At 33.6% G+C, this 23,512-nt stretch overlaps 2 protein-coding genes across 4 annotated transcripts in view; one reads left to right on the forward strand and one right to left on the reverse strand.

Annotated features, from left to right (window-relative positions):
* LOC117782708 (tetratricopeptide repeat protein 21B-like) overlaps positions 1-23,512 on the forward strand; it is a 29,096-nt gene that overhangs the window by 4,347 nt on the left and 1,237 nt on the right. The window contains exon 6 of the mRNA XM_034619732.1: positions 17,196-17,436. Within this exon, the coding sequence (XP_034475623.1) occupies positions 17,196-17,436 (241 nt within the window). The remainder of the gene's footprint in view (positions 1-17,195; positions 17,437-23,512) is intronic.
* The window catches only part of LOC117782710 (survival of motor neuron-related-splicing factor 30), a 30,585-nt gene that overhangs the window by 871 nt on the left and 6,202 nt on the right, over positions 1-23,512 (reverse strand). Inside the window, exons 1-2 of one of the 3 annotated variants that reach the window (XM_034619735.1) lie at positions 323-344; positions 184-239 (exon numbers count right to left, since the gene is read on the reverse strand). The exons of 1 other annotated variant lie outside the window; for it this stretch is intronic. In XM_034619735.1, coding sequence (XP_034475626.1) covers positions 184-225 — 42 coding nt within the window. In that variant the 5' untranslated portion in view covers positions 226-239; positions 323-344. One more of the 3 variants, XM_034619734.1, reaches the window with a different exon arrangement.

The raw sequence follows: 23,512 nt of genomic DNA on the forward strand, positions 1-23,512 counted from the left end.
TTGTTACCATACGTATGTTTGTATGTATATTTAGTTACAAATGTGTGTATACAAATGCGCGATTGTTTGTTGAATGTACATATATATGTACATAAGATGTGTGCACTGTACACATTTATCTGTGTGTACCTGAACAAACAGCCGCGTACAAATATAATTTTAGTATGCATATAAGCGACTTACTTGCTGTAACTGGCATTTGTAGTTCTGCAAATCGTCAGCCATAGTTATGTGTGTATCTAAGAAGTTGTAATTAATAATTGTAAACTTATGCCTTATTTTTTTTAGTGATGATAAATCAATCCAATAACCGATTACTTAAACCTTACTAATCTATCGATAGGCCAGGATTATTGATTATTAGTCGGATTCGGCCGACCATGTACTTTTAACAAGGGTATTCCCTAACTTTATTTAATTGCGTATGACTTAAGCTTATCGCATGTTGATTAACGATATTTAAAACATAGAAGTTGCGGAATTGTTTTCCATAAGAGACCTGTGGATAGAAGAAGACAATGATGCGGCCGCAACATGCGCTTCTGAAAGTGTGACAGCATTTTATCTAGTATTATATCGAAATGTTGCATTTTTTCGGTGTATCGGTAGCAAACAACTGATTTTGTCATCGATAAGCGTAAACAATTCAAATTATACCGCGTGAAGAAAATTTTAAAAATTAATTATTGCAAACACGAGCTCAATAATCATTTTGGTACAAGCAATATAATTACCGAATGCACCGTTTACGACTTAATCATATTTTCACTTATTATTTTGTTAATTGCAGTAAAAAATTTTGTTGTCTTCTTCTTAAATTCCGAGTTTGCTTACATTGACAGGCCGAACAGCTGATTTCGAAGATGCGACGTCAGTGTAAGCGCTCTGTACATTTTTTCGCACCTTCGACAATGATGCGGCAGTCAAAATCTGGTATAAGATGCAATTACGGTGAAGTTCTGTTTTAATGTGTGTTCGAGTGAAAAACAAGTCGAAAAGTCTACAGTCGATGTCCCGACCATAGAATAATTCTGCTTACTTTTGGGTGCTTGTATTGCCTTAATTTTTAATGAGTTTGGTTAGCTATTACTGCCCGTTTGTCCGATCTTGATGCGGTTAAGTGAGATAATAGATAATATTAATGGATAACGTTAATTACCATTAAAACGTATTATCTTATAGAACGTGGGTGTGGTGGTTTTTCGTGATTTTCGGGGGCTAAAAAAATTTGACCTGCGTGGGGTTTACAAAAGTCTGTGTGCCAAATTTGGTTGCTAACTCTCATAGTCTCTGAGATCTAGGCGCTCACACAGACAGTCAGACACCAATGGCTATATCGACTCAGCTGTTGACGTTGATCAAAAATATATATACTTTATAGCAGGGGCGCAGTTAGCCGTTTCGGAACCCATGGAAAAAAATTCTTGTGTCTAACGGAGCCTCTCGGAGAGTTAACAACCTCTGTAGTATCGTCCCTGATATATTAGGGATAACCCTGGAAGTGTCCATTTAATGACGGAAGCTCGGCAAGTGTTGTTTGTTAAGTCCTAACAATCCCACATTGAGGACGTTAATCACTGCCGTTATCATCTCGGTATCGAAGCGACACGACCGCGAAATCAGAAAATCCATATAAAAAAATAATTGGAAACAGTTTACGTATCGGCATTGCTTTAAAAATAACAATGCAATGTTATTACAATAGTGGAAATAGGTTTCAAACCTATTTTCGTTTGTCAACAACAAAAAGAAAGCAATTATTTGATGATTTTGGAAAGTGCAAAAAGTGAAGTTTAAAAATGTTGATAAAATGAAAAGCGCAGAAATGAATGAATATAAAAAATTATACAAAAGGTTCTTTTAATGATAATATTAATAAAATAAATTGAATATATAAAATAGGCAGTGCTTAAATTGCTTGTCTTAAGTAGTAAAAGTTATGAAAGATTTACTTTAAAATTGTTCGATTGTCTGCAACGGTTCAATATGAGGGTGGGCTGATAAATAGTCGCCCTACCAAGAAAGACAATTTTTTTTTTTTGTCAACTTAATCATCATTTAGACAAGCGCACTTAGTCCAACGGTCCTCCAATTTTCTTACACCTTCCATAAAATATGACCTGTCCAGGTTCTTAAAATAGGCGCTTTTTTTTTACAGAAAGCCTGTTCATTTGACTTAAGTTTCTTTCATCCAAGCCATTTTTTAAAGTTTAAAAGGAGATAATAGTCAAAGGGTGCCAAGTCTGGAGAATAGGGGAGATGGGAAAGAATATCGTAGTGTAATTTACTCAGTTTCCGCTGAGAGCAATCGCTCCAAAATGTAGCAGCTCAATATATAATGGTTGAAAACGATAGAGCTGATTCCCCATAAACTTTTTTTTATACCCTGAGCCCATTGAAAATGGGCAAAAAAAGGGTATAATGTGTTTGGCAGAATGTATGTAACAGGCAGAAGGAGGGGTGGCAGACCCCATAAAGTATATATATTCTTGATCAGGATCAACAGCCGAGTCGATCTAGCCCTGTCCGTCTGTCTGTCCGTCTGTCCGTCTGTCCGTCTGTCCGTCTGTCCGTCTGTCCGTCTGTTTGAACGCGTCGATCTCAGAGACTGTAAAAGCTAGAGACTTCAAATTTGGAATGCAGGTTTGTGAATACCATACGCAGGTCAAGTTTGTTTCCAATTTTTGATGCCACGCCCCCTTCGCCCACAAATTGAAAAATAACGATTTACAGGCGCAATTTTTGACATAGCACTCCCTAACTGAACAATCAGTTGAGAAGTATGCGTATTAAACGACCCTGAAAATTTCAAAGCGATTGACCCATAAATAAAGAAGTTATTTCGGAATTTAGATTTAGTTGAATAATTACATTTGGATGGCAAATCAAACGTGCGAGCGAGACAGCATGTTCACGTTTGTATGCAAGGCGCGCACAAAGACAGAACGAATAAGTACCTATTTTTTTTTTTGGTACCAAATAAGAATTAAGCGATAAGCAAAAATATTATCGATATCATGTAATGAAAATGTTATTGTATAATTTATGTATATACAAATATACAATTTGATTAAAATATAATTGTATTAATATATAAATATGTATTTTTGCATGGCAAAAATCAGCAGAAGCTGATAGCTATGTATGTATGAAATTGCATGAGAAAAATAGCGATCATTTTGCAGCATTACTCTTGCATCTTTGCCGAGCACTGAAAGCTGCAAAATAATAATTTTAATTATTAATATTTTCGATTCCTTACACATATATATAATAAGTATCTGCTTATTATCGTTGTAAAAAAAAAGCTTAGCATTTTCCGCTTTAAGAATCTCATAAAATTAGACATTGCCTTTTATTTCAAATTTCGCGCGCACTGCAGCAGCCTTTGGCAGGCTTGAATTTGTTGCGAAAGTGGGAGAGAGTGAGAGAGGAAAATGGGTGCTGCCAGATTGCAGGCTGAGCAAAGTTGTAGTTTGTGGCTACTCTTGACACACGCTACATCGATTTCAAGCGATTACGATTACGACTTGCGATTTACGAATTTATCAATTTCTAATTAATTTTAAACAAGTTTATTATATTAAAGTTTATTATATTAAACTTATTTAAAATTAATTAGAAATGATAAATAAATCGCAAGTCGTAATCATAATCGATGATATATTAGTTCAGTGAGGCATTAATAACGTAGTCTGCAGTGATAAGCACAGTGACTTCAGAAAACCGAAAGTTGTTCATAGTTTCGCGTGTGTAATTTTTGATACCTGAGCCCATTGAAAATGGGCAACAATCAACTTTTATAAAAGAGTACATGGGCTCAGGGTATCCTACTGTCGAGCGTGCTCGACTGTAGCCGCACCTCACCGCGAGCGAAGCGAGCCGGGGGTAGGCGAGCGAAGCGAGCAGGGGGCGGAGCCCCCTTGTTTTTACTTTGATCTACCAAATATTTATTTATTTCAATTGAATATATCATATATACAAGAAATTGATAATTATTTTTTTATTCTATTTATTTATTGTCAAGCTATAAGTAGCCGACACTTAGCCAAACATTTAAATTAACCAATTGATTAAAATATTACTGTGTAATGTAAATGTAAATATAAATATAAATATTTTGGGAGTATCTAAAATAAAAAAGAAAACGATTGGTCCAACATTTGTTGCAAGGATTGGGGAAAACACAGAAAACCCCAATCAGACCAAGATAAAAATCCCACAAAAAAAACCTCTACGCGAGGTAAAAGTCTAGTGACGAAAGCAATTTCTAGACCCAAAATTTCTGATTTCCAATTTTGTGACGAACAAAATTCAGTTTAATCTAAAAATTTTAAATAAAAATATAATTTAATATAAAAAAACGAAAATTGGCATTGTGCACTGTGAGTAAAAAGGGTGATCTTCTTTGTACATAAAAATAACTTTTGCGCAGTGCCGAATGCCAATTTTCATATTAATTATTTTTTATTTAAAATTTTAGATTAAACTAATTTTGTTCGTCAAAATTGATATCAAAATTTTTCTAAAATATTTACCTCTTAAATTTTTTTTTGGATATCAGAAATTTTTGCAATTGCTTTCGCTTTTGACATTGTAACTTTATCATTAATGCAGGCAAATAGTAAAATATAAAAATTTAGTTGTTGAACGTATTTCATATTTAAAAAATTTTTTTTCTTTAATTATAAAGAAAAACTAGGGGGCCCCGCCCCCTGCTCGCTTTGCTCGCGTTGCTACAGCCGAGCATACTATACTGTCGGAGACCTCGTACTTACTATGAAAAAAAAAGTTTTTCATACTAAGACTTGGATTTCACCCGATCGGTCCTATGACAGCTATATGATATAGTGGTTCCGATTAGAACCAACTTTGTTCAGGATATATAAGTCTTAAATAAATGCATATTCTATTAGTTTGGTTACGATATCTAGTAAAACAAAAAAGTTTTTCATACTAAGACTTAATATTGGACCGATCGGTCCTATGACAGCTATATGATATAGTGGTCCGATTTGAACCAACTTTGGTGAGGATATATAAAACCAAGTTAAATGCATATTGTATTAGTTTGGTTAAGATTTCTCATTAAACAAAAAAGTTTTTCATACTAAAACCTAATTTTGACCCGATCGGTCCTATGACAGCTATATGATATAGTGGTCCGATTTGAACCAACTTTGGTCAGAATATATAAAACCAAGTTAAATGCATATTGTATCATTTTGGTTGAGATATCTCATAAAACCAAAAGTTTTCGTACTAAAACGTGATTTTCGACCGATGGAAAAATGTATTTATTCATAACAGGTAATATCTTCCGAACCCTCAACCAAAATTTATGTTTCATATACCAAAAAACGCGAAATTGTACGTATTACAACATATTAAAATTTAACAAAAATCGTTAAAGCCGTTTTGTCAGAAATCGCCAAAATGTAAGCTAAAAAACTTTATTTCACCTGTAAAATGTTACCTGAGTACTTTAGAAAAAAAGTTTAAAGGTACGCCTAAAAGCCCTCAAACACACCTTTCTAATGATATATAGAACATATCTGTAGCTTCTATGGTTAGGAAACTGTTGAGGTTTCAATTTTGGCGGGATTTAGCGTTTTCCCGCTAAACTAGCGGGAAATTGAAAAAGTCGTAGAACAAACATTTCTAGATTTTGAAAAGGAATCAATCCCCATCATTACATTTAAGCTTCTTTAGCGCTTTGATGCAAACAGACAAACAGACAAACAGACAAACAAACTGACTTTTCATTTCATTTTGAAGTCCACTAAAATTTTCAAATTTATTTATCTTTTGAACCAGTTATCGGATTTGGGTGATTGAGGTATCAATCGACGCGTATTTTTAAGTAGAATTTTTTAAAAATAATAAATTTTACCAAAAAGCCCCAACGGCCCCATAAGCTGCAATTATCAAAATTTTTCCCCTCCCTTACACCCCGTATCTCATGACCCAGGTTGGTTAGAAAAGTTTTAGTACGCCATTTTGTAAGTTAGAACTAAACCTGTCGATCGGTATATAACTCGATCTGATCGGACAGTCGGCGCAAATTTTCCAACTTAGCTGTATATATAGTTAGTCGCCTTTCGCACCCTTCGTGCTGCTTTCGTCACTAACGCGAACTGCCGTCCGCAGTGATTAAAAATTGGTTAGTTAGTAAGATTAGTTAGAAATACTAATAATGAGGCTTTAATAGCGAAGAACACTCGAAACTAATCGTTCGGTATAGATTGTTATAATCAGCACACAGAATACGAAGAGGTTCATGCAAAGCCCAGTTAGTGGTGCAATGCTGCAGATACAGAGGATTAAAGTTACGAGTTAATCTAAAAGCTATGTTGAAAGTAATTTCTTCCATCAATCTAACTTAGTCTACTTAGTCATTTAAGCGTTCCAAGATAATGCCATTAAGTGAATACTGACAAATATGCCGAAAGGATCTGTAGAAAGTCATTACTTTACATTTTGAGCTATTTAAATTTAGAAAATTAGCTTGATACCAAAGAAACAGCGCGTTTAAGTCCGCTTGCAAAACCTATCAGAGAAAGGTTCACTATAGGTTAAACATAGCTTGACGTCATCCGCATACGTGAGTACACGTCAGTGAGATAGAACAGTTAAAAGATCGTTTATAAATAACGTAAATAGAAAGAACAGTTGGAAGATCGTTTATAAATAACGTAAATAGAAGTGGGCCAGGATGACTACCCTACGGCACTCCAGACGTAGATTTGATGGATATTAAAAATTAAGTTTTGAAACTAACCCTTTGCGTTCTGTTACTTAAATAATTGGATATCCAAAGAAGAAGATAATTCGGAAAGCCGAGAAGATCAAGCTTATGATGAGTGATTTACAGAATCGAAAGCTTTATTAAAATCCGTATAAATAACATCAGTTTGCATCTTTTTCTTGAACCCTTTAATCACAAGAGAAGTAAACTCAAGAAGGTTAGTGGTTGTCGATCTACATCTTATAAACCCATGCTGACTAGGGAAGATAATAGAATCATATAAATGTTGAAGATGAGAAGTTATTATTTTCTCAAGCAACTTGGGAATTGCAGAAATCTTAAATATACCCCAGTAATTCTAAACGTCGCATTAAATACCCTTTTTGTGAAGAGGCATAATATAAGAGTCTTTACATAGATTTGCAAAATATGTTAAGTCAATTGACAAAGTAAATAGCTTATGTAGCGGTCTACAAAAAGAATCCGCACAGTACTTTAATACGGAACCAGGCACACCATCAGGACCTGGTGTATGTACTGGCTTAATTAATTTAGGCCCACAAAGAAGCGAGCTCTCTGTGATTGAGGGAATGTATTTTAACTAATTTTTAATTTCTTCGTTGGATTTCTTTAGCTCATTTTGACGACAATGCAAAAGTGACCGTGCTAAAATACCCGCCAAAATTACCAGTGCTGACAAAACAGCATGAAATTTTCTCAGCAATCAGCTAATGGAAAACACTAATTGAATAAAATATATATGGATCGCTAAAAATGTGTTCATTTGGTAAGGTCGATGACTTATCAGCCCACCCTCGTATGAGCGGTTGATTCAGCTTATGCTTTTTGAACAAAACAAAAGCAGCAGTCAATTTTGGCGGGATTTAGCGTTTTCCCGCTAAACTAGCGGGAAATTGAAAAAGTCGTAGAACAAACATTTCTAGATTTTTGAGAAGGAATCAATCCCCATCATTACATTTAAGCTTCTTTAGCGCTTTGATGCAAACAGACAAACAGACAAACAAACTGACTTTTCATTTCATTTTGAGAAGTCCACTAAAATTTTCAAATTTATTTATCTTTTGAACCAGTTATCGGATTTGGGTGATTGAGGTATCAATCGACGCGTATTTTTAAGTAGAATTTTTTAAAAATAATAAATTTTACCAAAAAGCCCCAACGGCCCCATAAGCTGCAATTATCAAAATTTTCCCCTCCCTTACACCCCGTATCTCATGACCCAGGTTGGTTAGAAAAGTTTTAGTACGCCATTTTGTAAGTTAGAACTAAACCTGTCGATCGGTATATAACTCGATCTGATCGGACAGTCGGCGCAAATTTTCCAACTTAGCTGTATATATAGTTAGTCGCCTTTCGCACCCTTCGTGCTGCTTTCGTCACTAACGCGAACTGCCGTCCGCAGTGATTAAAAATTGGTTAGTTAGTAAGATTAGTTAGAAATACTAATAATGAGGCTTTAATAGCGAAGAACACTCGAAACTAATCGTTCGGTATAGATTGTTATAATCAGCACACAGAATACGAAGAGGTTCATGCAAAGCCCAGTTAGTGGTGCAATGCTGCAGATACAGAGGATTAAAGTTACGAGTTAATCTAAAAGCTATGTTGAAAGTAATTTCTTCCATCAATCTAACTTAGTCTACTTAGTCATTTAAGCGTTCCAAGATAATGCCATTAAGTGAATACTGACAAATATGCCGAAAGGATCTGTAGAAAGTCATTACTTTACATTTTGAGCTATTTAAATTTAGAAAATTAGCTTGATACCAAAGAAACAGCGCGTTTAAGTCCGCTTGCAAAAACCTATCAGAGAAAGGTTCACTATAGGTTAAACATAGCTTGACGTCATCCGCATACGTGAGTACACGTCAGTGAGATAGAACAGTTAAAAGATCGTTTATAAATAACGTAAATAGAAAGAACAGTTGGAAGATCGTTTATAAATAACGTAAATAGAAGTGGGCCAGGATGACTACCCTACGGCACTCCAGACGTAGATTTGATGGATATTAAAAATTAAGTTTTGAAACTAACCCTTTGCGTTCTGTTACTTAAATAATTGGATATCCAAAGAAGAAGATAATTCGGAAAGCCGAGAAGATCAAGCTTATGATGAGTGATTTACAGAATCGAAAGCTTTATTAAAATCCGTATAAATAACATCAGTTTGCATCTTTTTCTTGAACCCTTTAATCACAAGAGAAGTAAACTCAAGAAGGTTAGTGGTTGTCGATCTACATCTTATAAACCCATGCTGACTAGGGAAGATAATAGAATCATATAAATGTTGAAGATGAGAAGTTATTATTTTCTCAAGCAACTTGGGAATTGCAGAAATCTTAAATATACCCCAGTAATTCTAAACGTCGCATTAAATACCCTTTTTGTGAAGAGGCATAATATAAGAGTCTTTACATAGATTTGCAAAATATGTTAAGTCAATTGACAAAGTAAATAGCTTATGTAGCGGTCTACAAAAAGAATCCGCACAGTACTTTAATACGGAACCAGGCACACCATCAGGACCTGGTGTATGTACTGGCTTAATTAATTTAGGCCCACAAAGAAGCGAGCTCTCTGTGATTGAGGGAATGTATTTTAACTAATTTTTAATTTCTTCGTTGGATTTCTTTAGCTCATTTTGACGACAATGCAAAAGTGACCGTGCTAAAATACCCGCCAAAATTACCAGTGCTGACAAAACAGCATGAAATTTTCTCAGCAATCAGCTAATGGAAAACACTAATTGAATAAAATATATATGGATCGCTAAAAATGTGTTCATTTGGTAAGGTCGATGACTTATCAGCCCACCCTCGTATGAGCGGTTGATTCAGCTTATGCTTTTTGAACAAAACAAAAGCAGCAGTCGAAGCAACAGTCGAAATCGACACATGACCAAAAGCAAAGCAGCAGCATCAGTCGTAATTCCAAAAAGTTCTGATTTTACTTTTCTGCTGCTTTCGTTCAGAAGCGTAAATCGCAGCAGCAGCAACTGTTCGACTTCTGTAAGTCGCAGTTGCGACTAGAGATGGCCAAGGGCCATATTTTTGAGTCCCGAATATAATTTTTCAAGCCCGTCCATATTTTAAAAAAGGACCGGCCCGAAATTATTATATAATACAAATTTAAATTTTTTTTTCTATATTCTCAATTTTTTTTCCAAATTGAACAAAATTTGAAATTTCCTTGTTGTTATGTAAGACCATGAAATTTTTTTATGCTAACTTTAGCGATTCATATTTTTTTTCCTCTTATTTACGCATTTGATAGGTACGCGGTGACAGTCGAGCACGCAAGACCGTAGGATACCCTGTGCCTAGGTACTCAGTGCCGAGGTTGATTTTCGAACAATTGTTACTATGGCAGCTGTATGATATATTTAACCGAATTAAACAAATGCATATTCTAACAGTTTGGTTAAAATTAAGATAAAAAAAAAAACAAAATACTTTTTCATACTTAGACTTAATTTTCAATTGAGCGTCTCTATTGCAGCTATATGATATAGTTGACCGATCTGAACCAAATTTGGTCAGGACGTATAGTACCAATTCAGATGCATATTCTATCAGTTTGGTTAAATTATCTCAACAAACAACTATCTTTTCCTTACTAAAACTTAATTTTTGACGTATCGTTCCTATGGCAACTATATGATATAGTGGTCCGATCCAAAAATAAAAACAAACTTGATCGACGCGTTCAAACAGACGGACAGACAGACGGACATGGCTCCATCGACTCGGCTGTTGATGCTGATCAAGAATATATACACTTTGGAGGGTCTGCCCCGCCTAGGCTTGTTGATAATATATCAAAATATCAATATATCGATATATTGAAAAACGAAAATTGGCATTGGCACTGTGCGCAAAAGGGTAAGCTTCTTTGTACATAAAATTTGCGCAGTGCCGAATGCCAAATTTCGTTTTTTTTTTATTGATTTATATTTTATTTAAAATTTTTAAATCAAACTCAATTTTGTTCGTCACAAAATTGGATATCAGAAATTATGGGGACAGAAATTGCTTTCGTCGCTAGACTTTTATCTCGTGTAGAGGTTTTTTTTTGTGGGAAATTAGAAATTTTTGCAATTGCTTTTGCTTTTGACATTGTAACTTTATCATTAATGCAGGCAAATAGTAAAATATATAAATTTATTTGTTGAATTTATTTCATATTTAAAAAAAAAAATTTTTTAATTATAAAGAAAACTAGGGGACTCCGCCCCCTGCTCGCTTCGCTCGCGTTGCTATAGTCGAGCATACTCTACTGTCGGAGACCCCGTACTTACTATGAAAAAAAAGTTTTTCATACTGACACTTGGATTTCGCCCGATCGGTCCTATGACAGCTATATGATATAGTTTTTCGATAAGAACCAACTTTGGTCAGGCTATATAAAACCAAGTTAAGTGCATATTGTATTAGTTTGGTTAAGATTTCTCATAAAACAAAAAAGCTTTACACAGTAGAACTTGATTTTCGCTTGATTGGTCCTATGACAGCTATATGATATAGTGGTCCGATGTGAACCAACTTCGGTCAGGATTTTAAAACTAACTTAAATGCAAATGCTATTCATTTGGTTAAAATATCTCATTAAACAAAAAAGTTTTTCATACTAAAACATAATTTTGACCCGATCTGACCTATGACAGCTGTATGATATACTGGTTTGATTAGAACCAATTTTCATCAGGATATATAAAACGAAGTTAAATGCATATTGTATTAGTTTGGTTGAGATATCTCATAAAACCAAAAACCTTAACCAAAATTTATGTTTCATATCCCAAAAAACGCATCGCATAAAAATCGTTAGAACCGTTTTGTCATATATCGCCAAAATGTAAGCTAAAACCTTATTTCACCTGTAAAATGTTACCTGAGTAGTTCAGATAAAAAGTTTAAAGGTAAGCCTTAAAGCCCTCTAACACACCTTTCCAATGATAGGACACATCTATTGCTTTTATGGTTTGGAAACTGTTCAATTTTAGCGGGATTTAGCGTTTTCCCGCTAAACTAGCGGTTTTTTCAAAAAGTTTTAGAACAAACATTTTTAGATTTTCGCATCATTCCCATCTAAGCTTTTGAGAAATCCACTAAAAATTTCAAATTTTTTTATCTTTTGAACCAGTTATCGGATTTGGGTGATCGAGGTATCAACGCGACGCGTATTTTCAATTAGAATTTTTAAAAATAAAATAAAAATAAAAATAAAGTTTTAGTATGCCATTTTGTAAGTTAGGACTAAACCTTTTGATCGGTATATAACTCGATCTGATCGAAGAGTCATAGCAAATTTTCCAAACTAGCTGAATATATTGCTAGTCGCCTTTAGCACCCTTCGTGCTGCTTTCGTCACCAGCGCGAACTGCCGTCCGCAGTGAAGTATCTAATTATGTACCATGTTTATACAGTGCATTAATTTGCTTTAATTGAAAGCGAGTTACCTTAAACCGCCTTTGTAAAAACTTTTTTTTAATGCGATTTAACGTTAACAGGAAAGCAAAGCTCGCTTTTAAACCCGTCGCTAATTTGTTAGGCTGCTTCAAATATACGTATAAACACTTATCCCTTTAAAAATGTCCTACAAGACCATTAAAAATGCAACGATATGCTAAATATTTAATTAATACACAATAATAACATAATAAAGTCGCACGTATAAACACTTTAAAAGTGTGTTGTAAGAACTTACGGTTTAAGTTAATATCAGGTTTGGCTGCACTATAAACATGGTAATATACTAAAATTAAAGCTATAAGCAATGAATCTTATTACATACTATAATCAAAGAAATAAACAATGTTATGTTATGTGACCGTGCTAAAATACCCGCCAAAATTACCAGTGCTGACAAAACAGCATGAAATTTTCTCAGCAATCAGCTAATGGAAAACACTAATTAAATAAAATATATATTGATCGCTAAAAATGTGTTCATTTGGTAAGGTCGATGACTTATCAGCCCACCCTCGTATGAGCGGTTGATTCAGCTTATGCTTTTTGAACAAAACAAAAGCAGCAGTCGAAGCAACAGTCGAAATCGACACATGACCAAAAGCAAAGCAGCAGCATCAGTCGTAATTCCAAAAGTTCTGATTTTACTTTTCTGCTGCTTTCGTTCAGAAGCGTAAATCGCAGCAGCAGCAACTGTTCGACTTCTGTAAGTCGCAGTTGCGACTAGAGATGGCCAAGGGCCATATTTTTGAGTCCCGAATATAATTTTTCAAGCCCGTCCATATTTTAAAAAAGGACCGGCCCGAAATTATTATATAATACAAATTTAAATTTTTTTTTCTATATTCTCAATTTTTTTTCCAAATTGAACAAAATTTGAAATTTCCTTGTTGTTATGTAAGACCATGAAATTTTTTTATGCTAACTTTAGCGATTCATATTTTTTTCCTCTTATTTACGCATTTGATAGGTACGCGGTGACAGTCGAGCACGCAAGACCGTAGGATACCCTGTGCCTAGGTACTCAGTGCCGAGGTTGATTTTCGAACAATTGTTACTATGGCAGCTGTATGATATATTTAACCGAATTAAACAAATGCATATTCTAACAGTTTGGTTAAAATTAAGATAAAAAAAAAAACAAAATACTTTTTCATACTTAGACTTAATTTTCAATTGAGCGTCTCTATTGCAGCTATATGATATAGTTGACCGATCTGAACCAAATTTGGTCAGGACGTATAGTACCAATTCAGATGCATATTCTATCAGTTTGGTTAAATTATCTCAACAAACAACTATCTTTTCCTTACTAAAACTTAATTTTTGACGTATCGTTCCTATGGCAACTATATGATATAGTGGTCCGATCCAAAAATAAAAACAAACTTGATCGACGCGTTCAAACAGACGGACAGACAGACGGACATGGCTCCATCGACTCGGCTGTTGATGCTGATCAAGAATATATACACTTTGGAGGGTCTGCCCCGCCTAGGCTTGTTGATAATATATCAAAATATCAATATATCGATATATTGAAAAACGAAAATTGGCATTGGCACTGTGCGCAAAAAGGGTAAGCTTCTTTGTACATAAAAATTTGCGCAGTGCCGAATGCCAAATTTCGTTTTTTTTTTATTGATTTATATTTTATTTAAAATTTTTAAATCAAACTCAATTTTGTTCGTCACAAAATTGGATATCAGAAATTATGGGGACAGAAATTGCTTTCGTCGCTAGACTTTTATCTCGTGTAGAGGTTTTTTTTTGTGGGAAATTAGAAATTTTTGCAATTGCTTTTGCTTTTGACATTGTAACTTTATCATTAATGCAGGCAAATAGTAAAATATATAAATTTATTTGTTGAATTTATTTCATATTTAAAAAAAAAAATTTTTTAATTATAAAGAAAACTAGGGGACTCCGCCCCCTGCTCGCTTCGCTCGCGTTGCTATAGTCGAGCATACTCTACTGTCGGAGACCCCGTACTTACTATGAAAAAAAAGTTTTTCATACTGACACTTGGATTTCGCCCGATCGGTCCTATGACAGCTATATGATATAGTTTTTCGATAAGAACCAACTTTGGTCAGGCTATATAAAACCAAGTTAAGTGCATATTGTATTAGTTTGGTTAAGATTTCTCATAAAACAAAAAAGCTTTACACAGTAGAACTTGATTTTCGCTTGATTGGTCCTATGACAGCTATATGATATAGTGGTCCGATGTGAACCAACTTCGGTCAGGATTTTAAAACTAACTTAAATGCAAATGCTATTCATTTGGTTAAAATATCTCATTAAACAAAAAAGTTTTTCATACTAAAACATAATTTTGACCCGATCTGACCTATGACAGCTGTATGATATACTGGTTTGATTAGAACCAATTTTCATCAGGATATATAAAACGAAGTTAAATGCATATTGTATCAGTTTGGTTGAGATATCTCATAAAACCAAAAACCTTAACCAAAATTTATGTTTCATGTCCCAAAAAACGCATCGCATAAAAATCGTTAGAGCCGTTTTGTCATATATCGCCAAAATGTAAGCTAAAACCTTATTTCACCTGTAAAATGTTACCTGAGTAGTTCAGATAAAAAGTTTAAAGGTAAGCCTTAAAGCCCTCTAACACACCTTTCCAATGATAGGACATATCTATAGCTTTTATGGTTTGGAAGCTGTTCAATTTTAGCGGGATTTAGCGTTTTCCCGCTAAACTAGCGGTTTTTTCAAAAAGTTTTAGAACAAACATTTTTAGATTTTCGCATCATTCCCATCTAAGCTTTTGAGAAATCCACTAAAAATTTCAAATTTTTTTATCTTTTGAACCAGTTATCGGATTTGGGTGATCGAGGTATCAACGCGACGCGTATTTTCAATTAGAATTTTTAAAAATAAAATAAAAATAAAAATAAAGTTTTAGTATGCCATTTTGTAAGTTAGGACTAAACCTTTTGATCGGTATATAACTCGATCTGATCGAAGAGTCATAGCAAATTTTCCAAACTAGCTGAATATATTGCTAGTCGCCTTTAGCACCCTTCGTGCTGCTTTCGTCACCAGCGCGAACTGCCGTCCGCAGTGAAGTATCTAATTATGTACCATGTTTATACAGTGCATTAATTTGCTTTAATTGAAAGCGAGTTACCTTAAACCGCCTTTGTAAAAACTTTTTTTTAATGCGATTTAACGTTAACAGGAAAGCAAAGCTCGCTTTTTAAACCCGTCGCTAATTTGTTAGGCTGCTTCAAATATACGTATAAACACTTATCCCTTTAAAAATGTACTACAAGACCATTAAAAATGCAACGATATGCTAAATATTTAATTAATACACAATAATAACATAATAAAGTCGCACGTATAAACACTTTAAAAGTGTGTTGTAAGAACTTACGGTTTAAGTTAATATCAGGTTTGGCTGCACTATAAACATGGTAATATACTAAAATTAAAGCTATAAGCAATGAATCTTATTACATACTATAATCAAAGAAATAAACAATGTTATGTATGCTTAATATATATAATCTATAAATCGTATCATTTATTCCTGTTGGGCAGAGTATCACTTTTTGTAAGAAAAAAGGAAATAATAAAAATATCAAATATATCGATATATTAAATATAATTTTAATATTTTTTCAAAACAAAATATTTGACAACCCTAGCCCCGCCTCTTCTGCCTGTTACAAACATCCTGCCAAACACATTATACCATTTTTTTCCCCATATTCAATGGGCCCAACGTATACAAATTAAGTTTGTCAAAAATATCAATGCAAATCGATGAAAGAAATGCGTAAATGATATTAGCAGCGAATTATTACAGAACAAATTGTATCAATCCATATGAAAAGAAAATGTGAAATCGTGACTTTTTGGGCCTACCGGGCTTTTTGCTGCGGCCCGGGCCCGAACGAATAAAACCCCTTTACGATTTTCAGGCCCGAAGCCCGTGAAATTTTTTAAAAGGCCCGCGGGACACTAAGTTTGCCCATCTCTAGTTGCGACTGTTTTGTTTTATTTGCAGTTTGCTTAGAAAACTACCGTTAAGGCGGCACGAAGGCACAATTTCTCATAATAGCGAACAAGAACAACATAGGAAGTACTCGAGCTGTGTCGGGTCGCGTACAACCGAAAAAACTGTGCTTGTTTTAGATCTGGGTAATTGTCTACAATGTAGGTCTTATCTCAAAAAAAAATATATATAAATATAATATGACAATAAAATTAAGGGATTTTCATTATTGTCTGTCTTTGACATCCACAATCTCTGAGCACCACCACCAAACTATAGCTTTTCTAAACTTCTTGAGCAATGAATTGACGCTTTTAAAATTACGCTTATAAAAATACGCTCATGAATGACACTTTGAAATGACGCCTTATAAAAGGCACGTTTGCAAATTAAAAATCATTGAGTTCGATTTTCTAAAAATCATCGATGATTTCAAAAATTCCGAAAATATCGATGAATCGATATTTTAGTCGATTATTCTACTCTACCTACTCGGCTGCTGATGCTGATCAAGATTATGTATACTTCATTTTTACGTTCATTTTTTAAGAACCGGGCTTTGCTTTATTTAAGAGATTTCACATAAATGAGTTTTACTTATGTTTTAGGTAAATAATTTTTATACCTTGAGACCATTTAAAATTGGGCAAAAAAGGGTAAAATGGTTTTGGGCTTAAATTTATTTTAAAATTTCAATGCATCTCGCGGCATAGTATTGCCAAGTTGCAAAAGTTTATTTTTCATTGAAATATTAAAATTAATTTAAAAAAAATCTGAGTTCCACAACTAATTTTATACATCCAAATTTATGATAAACCCCAATCTATCTAGGATTTTTTTTTAAAGAAACACCAAAAAATACTAATGCGCGCGACTTTAAAATTATTAATATTAATATTCAGTAAAACAAATTTATTTTTTATTGCAGAATATGTCTTCTTTTGGCACAACAGGCAATATACATTAAAAACAACGATTTGGCATTGACTAATTTCAAGGAATGTATGAAATATACTCCCAATGATATAGAAACATTAGTGTCACTCGCTAAACTCCAAATGAAATCAAAGGAAATGGACATGTGTCGCAATACTTGCTTACAGATTTTGCAAATTGATAGTAATAACGAAGCAGCCTCCGTGTTGATGGCAGACTTATCATTTAGAAAGGTATGTAATGACATCCCATTTAATATTAATCATTTTAAATTTTTGATATGATATGAAAGACGACCGCCTATAAAACTTCTATCCAAATATTAGTCATTTAAAAAATATGAATTGATTTTAATTTGGGGAAGGGAGTTTCGAAGGGAGGAAGGAAGAATGTTATATCGCAAGCCAAATGATCTGAAGTGTCCAAATAGCATTTAGAGCAGCGATGGGCAAGCCCTTGCTCCTGCTGCTCCCAGTGCTCTGACTACAACAACAACTTTTGACGCCGCGCGCAACTCATTTATGACCCCCCAATAAAACTAAACAACAAACACACAGCAAATGCTCGAGTTTCGGCTGCGACGCATACGGTCATAAAAGTGTTCATTTTGCTATGATTTATGACTTCAGCAGCGTCTTGTACACTGTGTAAAAAAGTTGAGTTGGTTTTGATGCGTTTTGATTTTTACCACATAATAAGCGTTGACTTGCAAATAAAATTAATTAGAACTTCTTTAAGTGTATAATTGTTTTGGTTTGTCAAAACCAACAACAACCATACAGATTTTACGTCGCGACGCACAGAGTCATAAATGTGTTCATTTTGCTTTAATTAATGACTTCAGAAGTTGTTTGTTGTAGATGTTGTTGTAGTGCTCCCGATTGCAAATTTCTTACTTGTTTTCATGAAGTTTTTATTATACGATATCTCTCCGAGATAAAAGCGTCACAGTGCTCCTGCCCATAGGTTAAAAGTAAAAAACGAAAATCAAAATATAGAAAAAAGAAAAGTGGTAACAGCCAAAAAATAACACGAACCAAACCCACTTTTTTTTTAGATATGACGAAAAACATTTTTTTAATAGAGTTAAACCATTTTTTAAATTATATATTTTTTTTAGCGGTTTTTAGAGGTGCGCCAACATTTGTCATCATTACTCGAGAATACTAAAACTGATTTTATTGAATATACCTGTAATTTATTCAGATTCAGTCTAATATTTAATCCAGAAGTTTTGAAGCCATCAATTTTTGAATTAAGAAATTTAAGATATTTTTGTAGATTTTTTTTTCTTACGATTTTTTGATTTTAAAATTCTACGAAACCTAAAAAAAAAATTACAAAAGGTTATTTTCATAGCTGCATAAATTAGGCTTCGTTTAAGATATGATTCATTAAAATCTATGGAGGAACGGCGATATATAAAATTTGTAAATGCAGGGATGTTTTTGTCAATTTTTATGACTTTCTTCTGGAGCGGTATTGACCTTTAGTATAATAAATGATTGTGTTTTTTGAGATATGTTAACAAATCATATTTGGTTAAAATCAGATTAGCTGCCATTGGAGGGATCGGTTGAAAATCAGCCTTTAGTATGAATATTTTTCAAATATTTCGCAAATCGCAGCTGCGAGGTGGCCAGTTGAGATCGCCTTTTCGGCTGATTATTCGATTTTCGAACGTACTGCGCAGAAGTTCGTCTGCAACGTTGGCTGTGTGGCGCGTAGCGCCGTCCTGCTGGAACCATATGTCGTCGATGTCTTCATCTTCCATTCGGAGGAAGAAAAAGTCTTCCAACATGCCGCGATAGCGTTCACCTTTGACGGTTACGGCGGCTCCTGTTCGTTTTCGAAGAAAAACGGGCCAATTTTGCCGCCTGAATTTTCAGTATTTCCCAATTTTCTTGGAGCGTAAAACTAACCATTTCGTAAACCGTAAACCTTTTACTAAATATTTGACACACTGGCAATGTCATTCGAGCCGTCAAAGTCGAAATAATAGGTAGTTCAAATAGCAACCGCTAGATGGGCCATCCTGTATATCCATTATATATTGGTTCAAATCAGCGAACTATTCAATATGGCTGCCATGCAAATCTGTACTTGAACTAAGTCGCGATGTTAGTCGCATCGTTAGAACCAGTACGTAAGCACGCTTGCCAATACCTAAATAATAATACTCACGCGTTGGTTTAAGAACTGTCATCGTATATTGATTTGTATGGGGTTTTATAGGTTATCTTATGTACTAAAGGACAGAATTCACTATTGTGGTAAAGAATTCTTTACCCTTTTCTTCTTGTTGCGTTATTAATTGTTAAAAAAATAAAAGCCTGCAATTAGGGTTAAGTTTCCTGTCGGTACAGTAGGCTTTAAAAGTAAAATGAGAAAACGGCCCTTAATCTTATTAATATCAGTTAAACATAGCATTAATAGATTAGGTTAAGTGATGATTAACAATTTAGGCTCTTAAAAGTATGCAATTATTTATACACCGTATGCATACGTTGCCCTTAGCAACACCGAAATAATCGTAGTATGCGAAAGGTAAGGCCATAAAATTTAGATAATCTGCCCTGCAACTTATAGTCTGCCTGCAACTAAAATTTTGATAAGAAAATCAAGGTTCCCTTGAAGGCCTATTTGTCTAGACTGTAAGGTTTATAGCAAGATGTGAAAACAAAAAAAATTTGTTTTTGAAAATTTTGGAGTTATATAAATGCTATTTTAGGTGTTTTATATAATTAATAAATTAATTCAAAATACGTTTCATTCAGTTTTAAAAAATACTTTAAGGGCCTTTTTCTCATCATAACTTTAAAGCCTACTTTACCCAAAGGAAACTTTACCCTAAATGTAGGCCCTAACTTTTTCGTTCTCTTATCTTGATATATAATATGATATAACATGTAGAATTGTGACTAAGTTGGCAGCTTGGTCCCACAAAAAGGGTCACACTTCTTAAAATTGAGCAAAACTTGTCGGAAAATTTGGCTCAAAATTGAAAATCCTGAAATTTTTGTGTGAATTGGGCCTATCTCAATCGCTTTGAGAGCTAGAGCAACCAAATTTGGCAGACAGACTACCATAATGGTGAAGTAATTCTTTCAAATTTTTTCCACGCCACCGTTGTCCAATGCAAATCGCAAAAACAAAAGAACACACCCACATTTTTGAATATAGAACTCTTTTGTTATTAAATAACGTTTCGTGTTGCTTAAAGCCATTATTTTGCTTACTCTCATTTATATCAGATAAAAATCGCGGTAAAAAATTGGGATAAATGATGATAAACAATTCAGGCTCCTAAAGGTATGCAATAATTGATACACTGTATGGCGTTGCACTATGGTCCGGATGAAGATTTTTTAGGAATAAAGTCATTTTAAAAACATGTTCAAAGTACCGATATTTTGATGGCGATGTATTCAAAACACATCAAGCTCAAATCTTGCATAACTAAAATTTTTACATTTCTCAACACTGTTCAGCAATCAGCTGTTGAACAGAGTTGATTTGAACAAAGAGCACATGAAACGGATTTTCTCATTTTTAAGGTTAATTTGAATTGTCTTACAGCACGTACCTAAAAGCTTTATTAACAAAATTAATCATGGATTATATTCATTGTGGTTTGTATTTTGTGTTTATATATCTGTGTTTCTTAAAATGAAAATGCTATATATTGCCATCTGTAATTTAAAAACTTGCCTCGAAAAAAAATTTTTCAATCAAATTTTATCTTTAATAAGATATAACTAATTTTGTCAGCTCTTGTCAGCAATATGACTATATGCATTTTGAAGATTTTGTCAATTCTTAAATTGTACTGTTAAGCTCAAATTGCGCATTTTTGCGCAATTTTCGCAATTTAACTTTATTTCAGCTTACCTCACGTTATAAAATGCGTATTCGCTTAAAGTGTGGCGACAACTCATGAGACAAAATGACCAAAATTATGATTTTTGGCTTATTTTATTGGACGCATTGGCGAAAATTACTAAAACTTGTGTTTACGTATTAAATATATGTTAAATCTTTACAATTGGAAAAAAATGGAAATTTCTTGTTTCATACAAAAAGACAGTTCACGATCGATTTTAATAATTTGAACAATATGATATTATAAATGTGGGGAATGTGGGGAGCATAATATCACTTATATAAGATCAGTTTAGTCAGATATTTTGGAAAAAAAATTGCGTTTTTATAAAAAAAGTGACTTTGACTGATAATTCCTATTATTTCTATATGACATAGTTGTCCGATTTGGATGAAATTTTGCCAACACGTTACGGGCATAGTAACACGTAAGTTTGGTCCTGATAGCTTGAAAAACAAAAAATTTACATATCGCAGAATCCGAAATAAAGGCGGGACCACGCCCACTTTTCTTGGCCATTTGCTTATTTATATCATAGGCCCAATGCAAAAGACTAGACCAAAAAAACTCTATTCGTTCTCGAGTTATTAATTTATTCCTAAAAAATCTTCATCCGGACCATATTGCGTTGCCCTTAGCAACACCGAAATAATCGTAGTTGGCGAATGTTAAGCCTTTAAAATGTGGATGACCTGCCTGCAACTACATTTTTGACAAGAAAATTAAAGTTTCATTGAAAGGCAATTTGTCTAGACGGTAAGGTTGATAGCAAGATTAGAAAACGGCCCTAAATTACTTAAATAAATTGTAAAATTTTATTTAATCAAAATAATTTTTTTATTTGAAAGCATTGGTTGCATAGTTTCTCATTTGGGTTGCTTTTAGAGATTTGTATATCACACATTCCTCAGCAATATAACTTCGTAGTAAAATTAGCCTTTGTAGTCATTTCAAACTTTTTATAAATTAAAATTATTTATTTATTATTTAGCCTTTCTTGTGCACTCAGCATACAAGATCCTTAAAAAGATTATACAGTAGAGTGGGTAATTTTTTTTGCGACAAAACAGTTGATCAAAATCTTAATCTGCGACGAATTCTAAGAAGGTTTGCCCAATAAACCATCGGTCTAAAATCAAAAAGAGCTTTTGAAATAAACATAATTTTTTTTACTCCATTCAAATTGAATGACTCTATATACAGGACTGTTTTAAAATTTTTGTACAACCCAAAACCACAAAAAAAACCGTTGTTGAGGCCCTAGAAATGAACAATGATTGATGTTAAATGTAAAAAATTTAAAATTAAATAAAATTGTTTTTTAAATTTAACAAGAGAGCATTAAATATATTTAAGTTAATTTTTTGTACCAATAATGAAGATAGCTCAACTTTGTGTACCCGCAAATAGGTGTAAAAAATTAGTGCTCGGACACTTTTGTATCTTTTATATAATTTCATGAATAGTACCACTGCTGGAATTCATACTTGACAACTTTCAATCAATGTAAGATCCAGAGTTTCAATTTTATTTTGGTTTTTTACGTGATGTGATACCAATCTGTATGGATTTTGGACGCTAAAATTGTGTTAGCCAGAGTGTAGGGATCTCTGCCTTGCCTGAGTTGCCTGAGCTCTGGGTAGCCTACAGTCGAGGGATCTAAATATGTTTTAATTTTTACCAGTCTTAGCTTTTTCCTAAGTAAGTACGGGGTCTCCGATAGTCGAGCGGAGCCGCTTTGTTTTGTGTATGTTCTATAATGTCTTTTTAGTGTTTAGTGGGAGCCTTAAGTGTGTTTTCCTCCTTGCTACTAAGTATTAAGTAGTATATAATAAAATAATGTAAATCTTTTTTTCAAATTTTTATTTAAGTTTTTCGGTTTTATTTATTAATTCACAATTTAAATTTAATAATTCAAGCTAAGAAAAATTCCAAGACAGTTTTTTTTGTGGGTGCTAGTGGGTGGTTAGGTGTGTAACCCTACATTAAATATTCTTTTTTTACTCTACAGACATTTAAACAAAAAGTATCGCCCTAATTTTATAATTTTTTGGTTTGTCTTGTATATTTGGGGTAAAAGTTTTTACTCTTCATACAGCTCACAGAAATATTAGTCGAATAAATCTAAGACAGTTTTTTTTTGTGTGTGCTAGTGGGTGGTTGGGTGTTTAGCCCTATTTTAAATATTCTTTTATTACTCTAGAGACATTTAAACAAATTGTAACGCCTTCTTTTAATATTTTTTTTGGTCTGTCTTGTATATTTTGGGCAAAAGCTTTTACTCTTCATACAGCTCACAGAAATATTAGTCAAATATGTCCACTGGAAATAATTATAGTCCCTTATTCGATATTAACCGAACAACTGTGCGTCGGTCTGATCTGCTTAGTAAAAAAAAACAGTTTTATAGGAGTTGGTGCTCCAAG

The sequence above is a fragment of the Drosophila innubila genome, assembly GCF_004354385.1.
Source record: "Drosophila innubila isolate TH190305 chromosome 2L unlocalized genomic scaffold, UK_Dinn_1.0 5_B_2L, whole genome shotgun sequence".
Lineage (NCBI taxonomy): Eukaryota > Metazoa > Arthropoda > Insecta > Diptera > Drosophilidae > Drosophila > Drosophila innubila.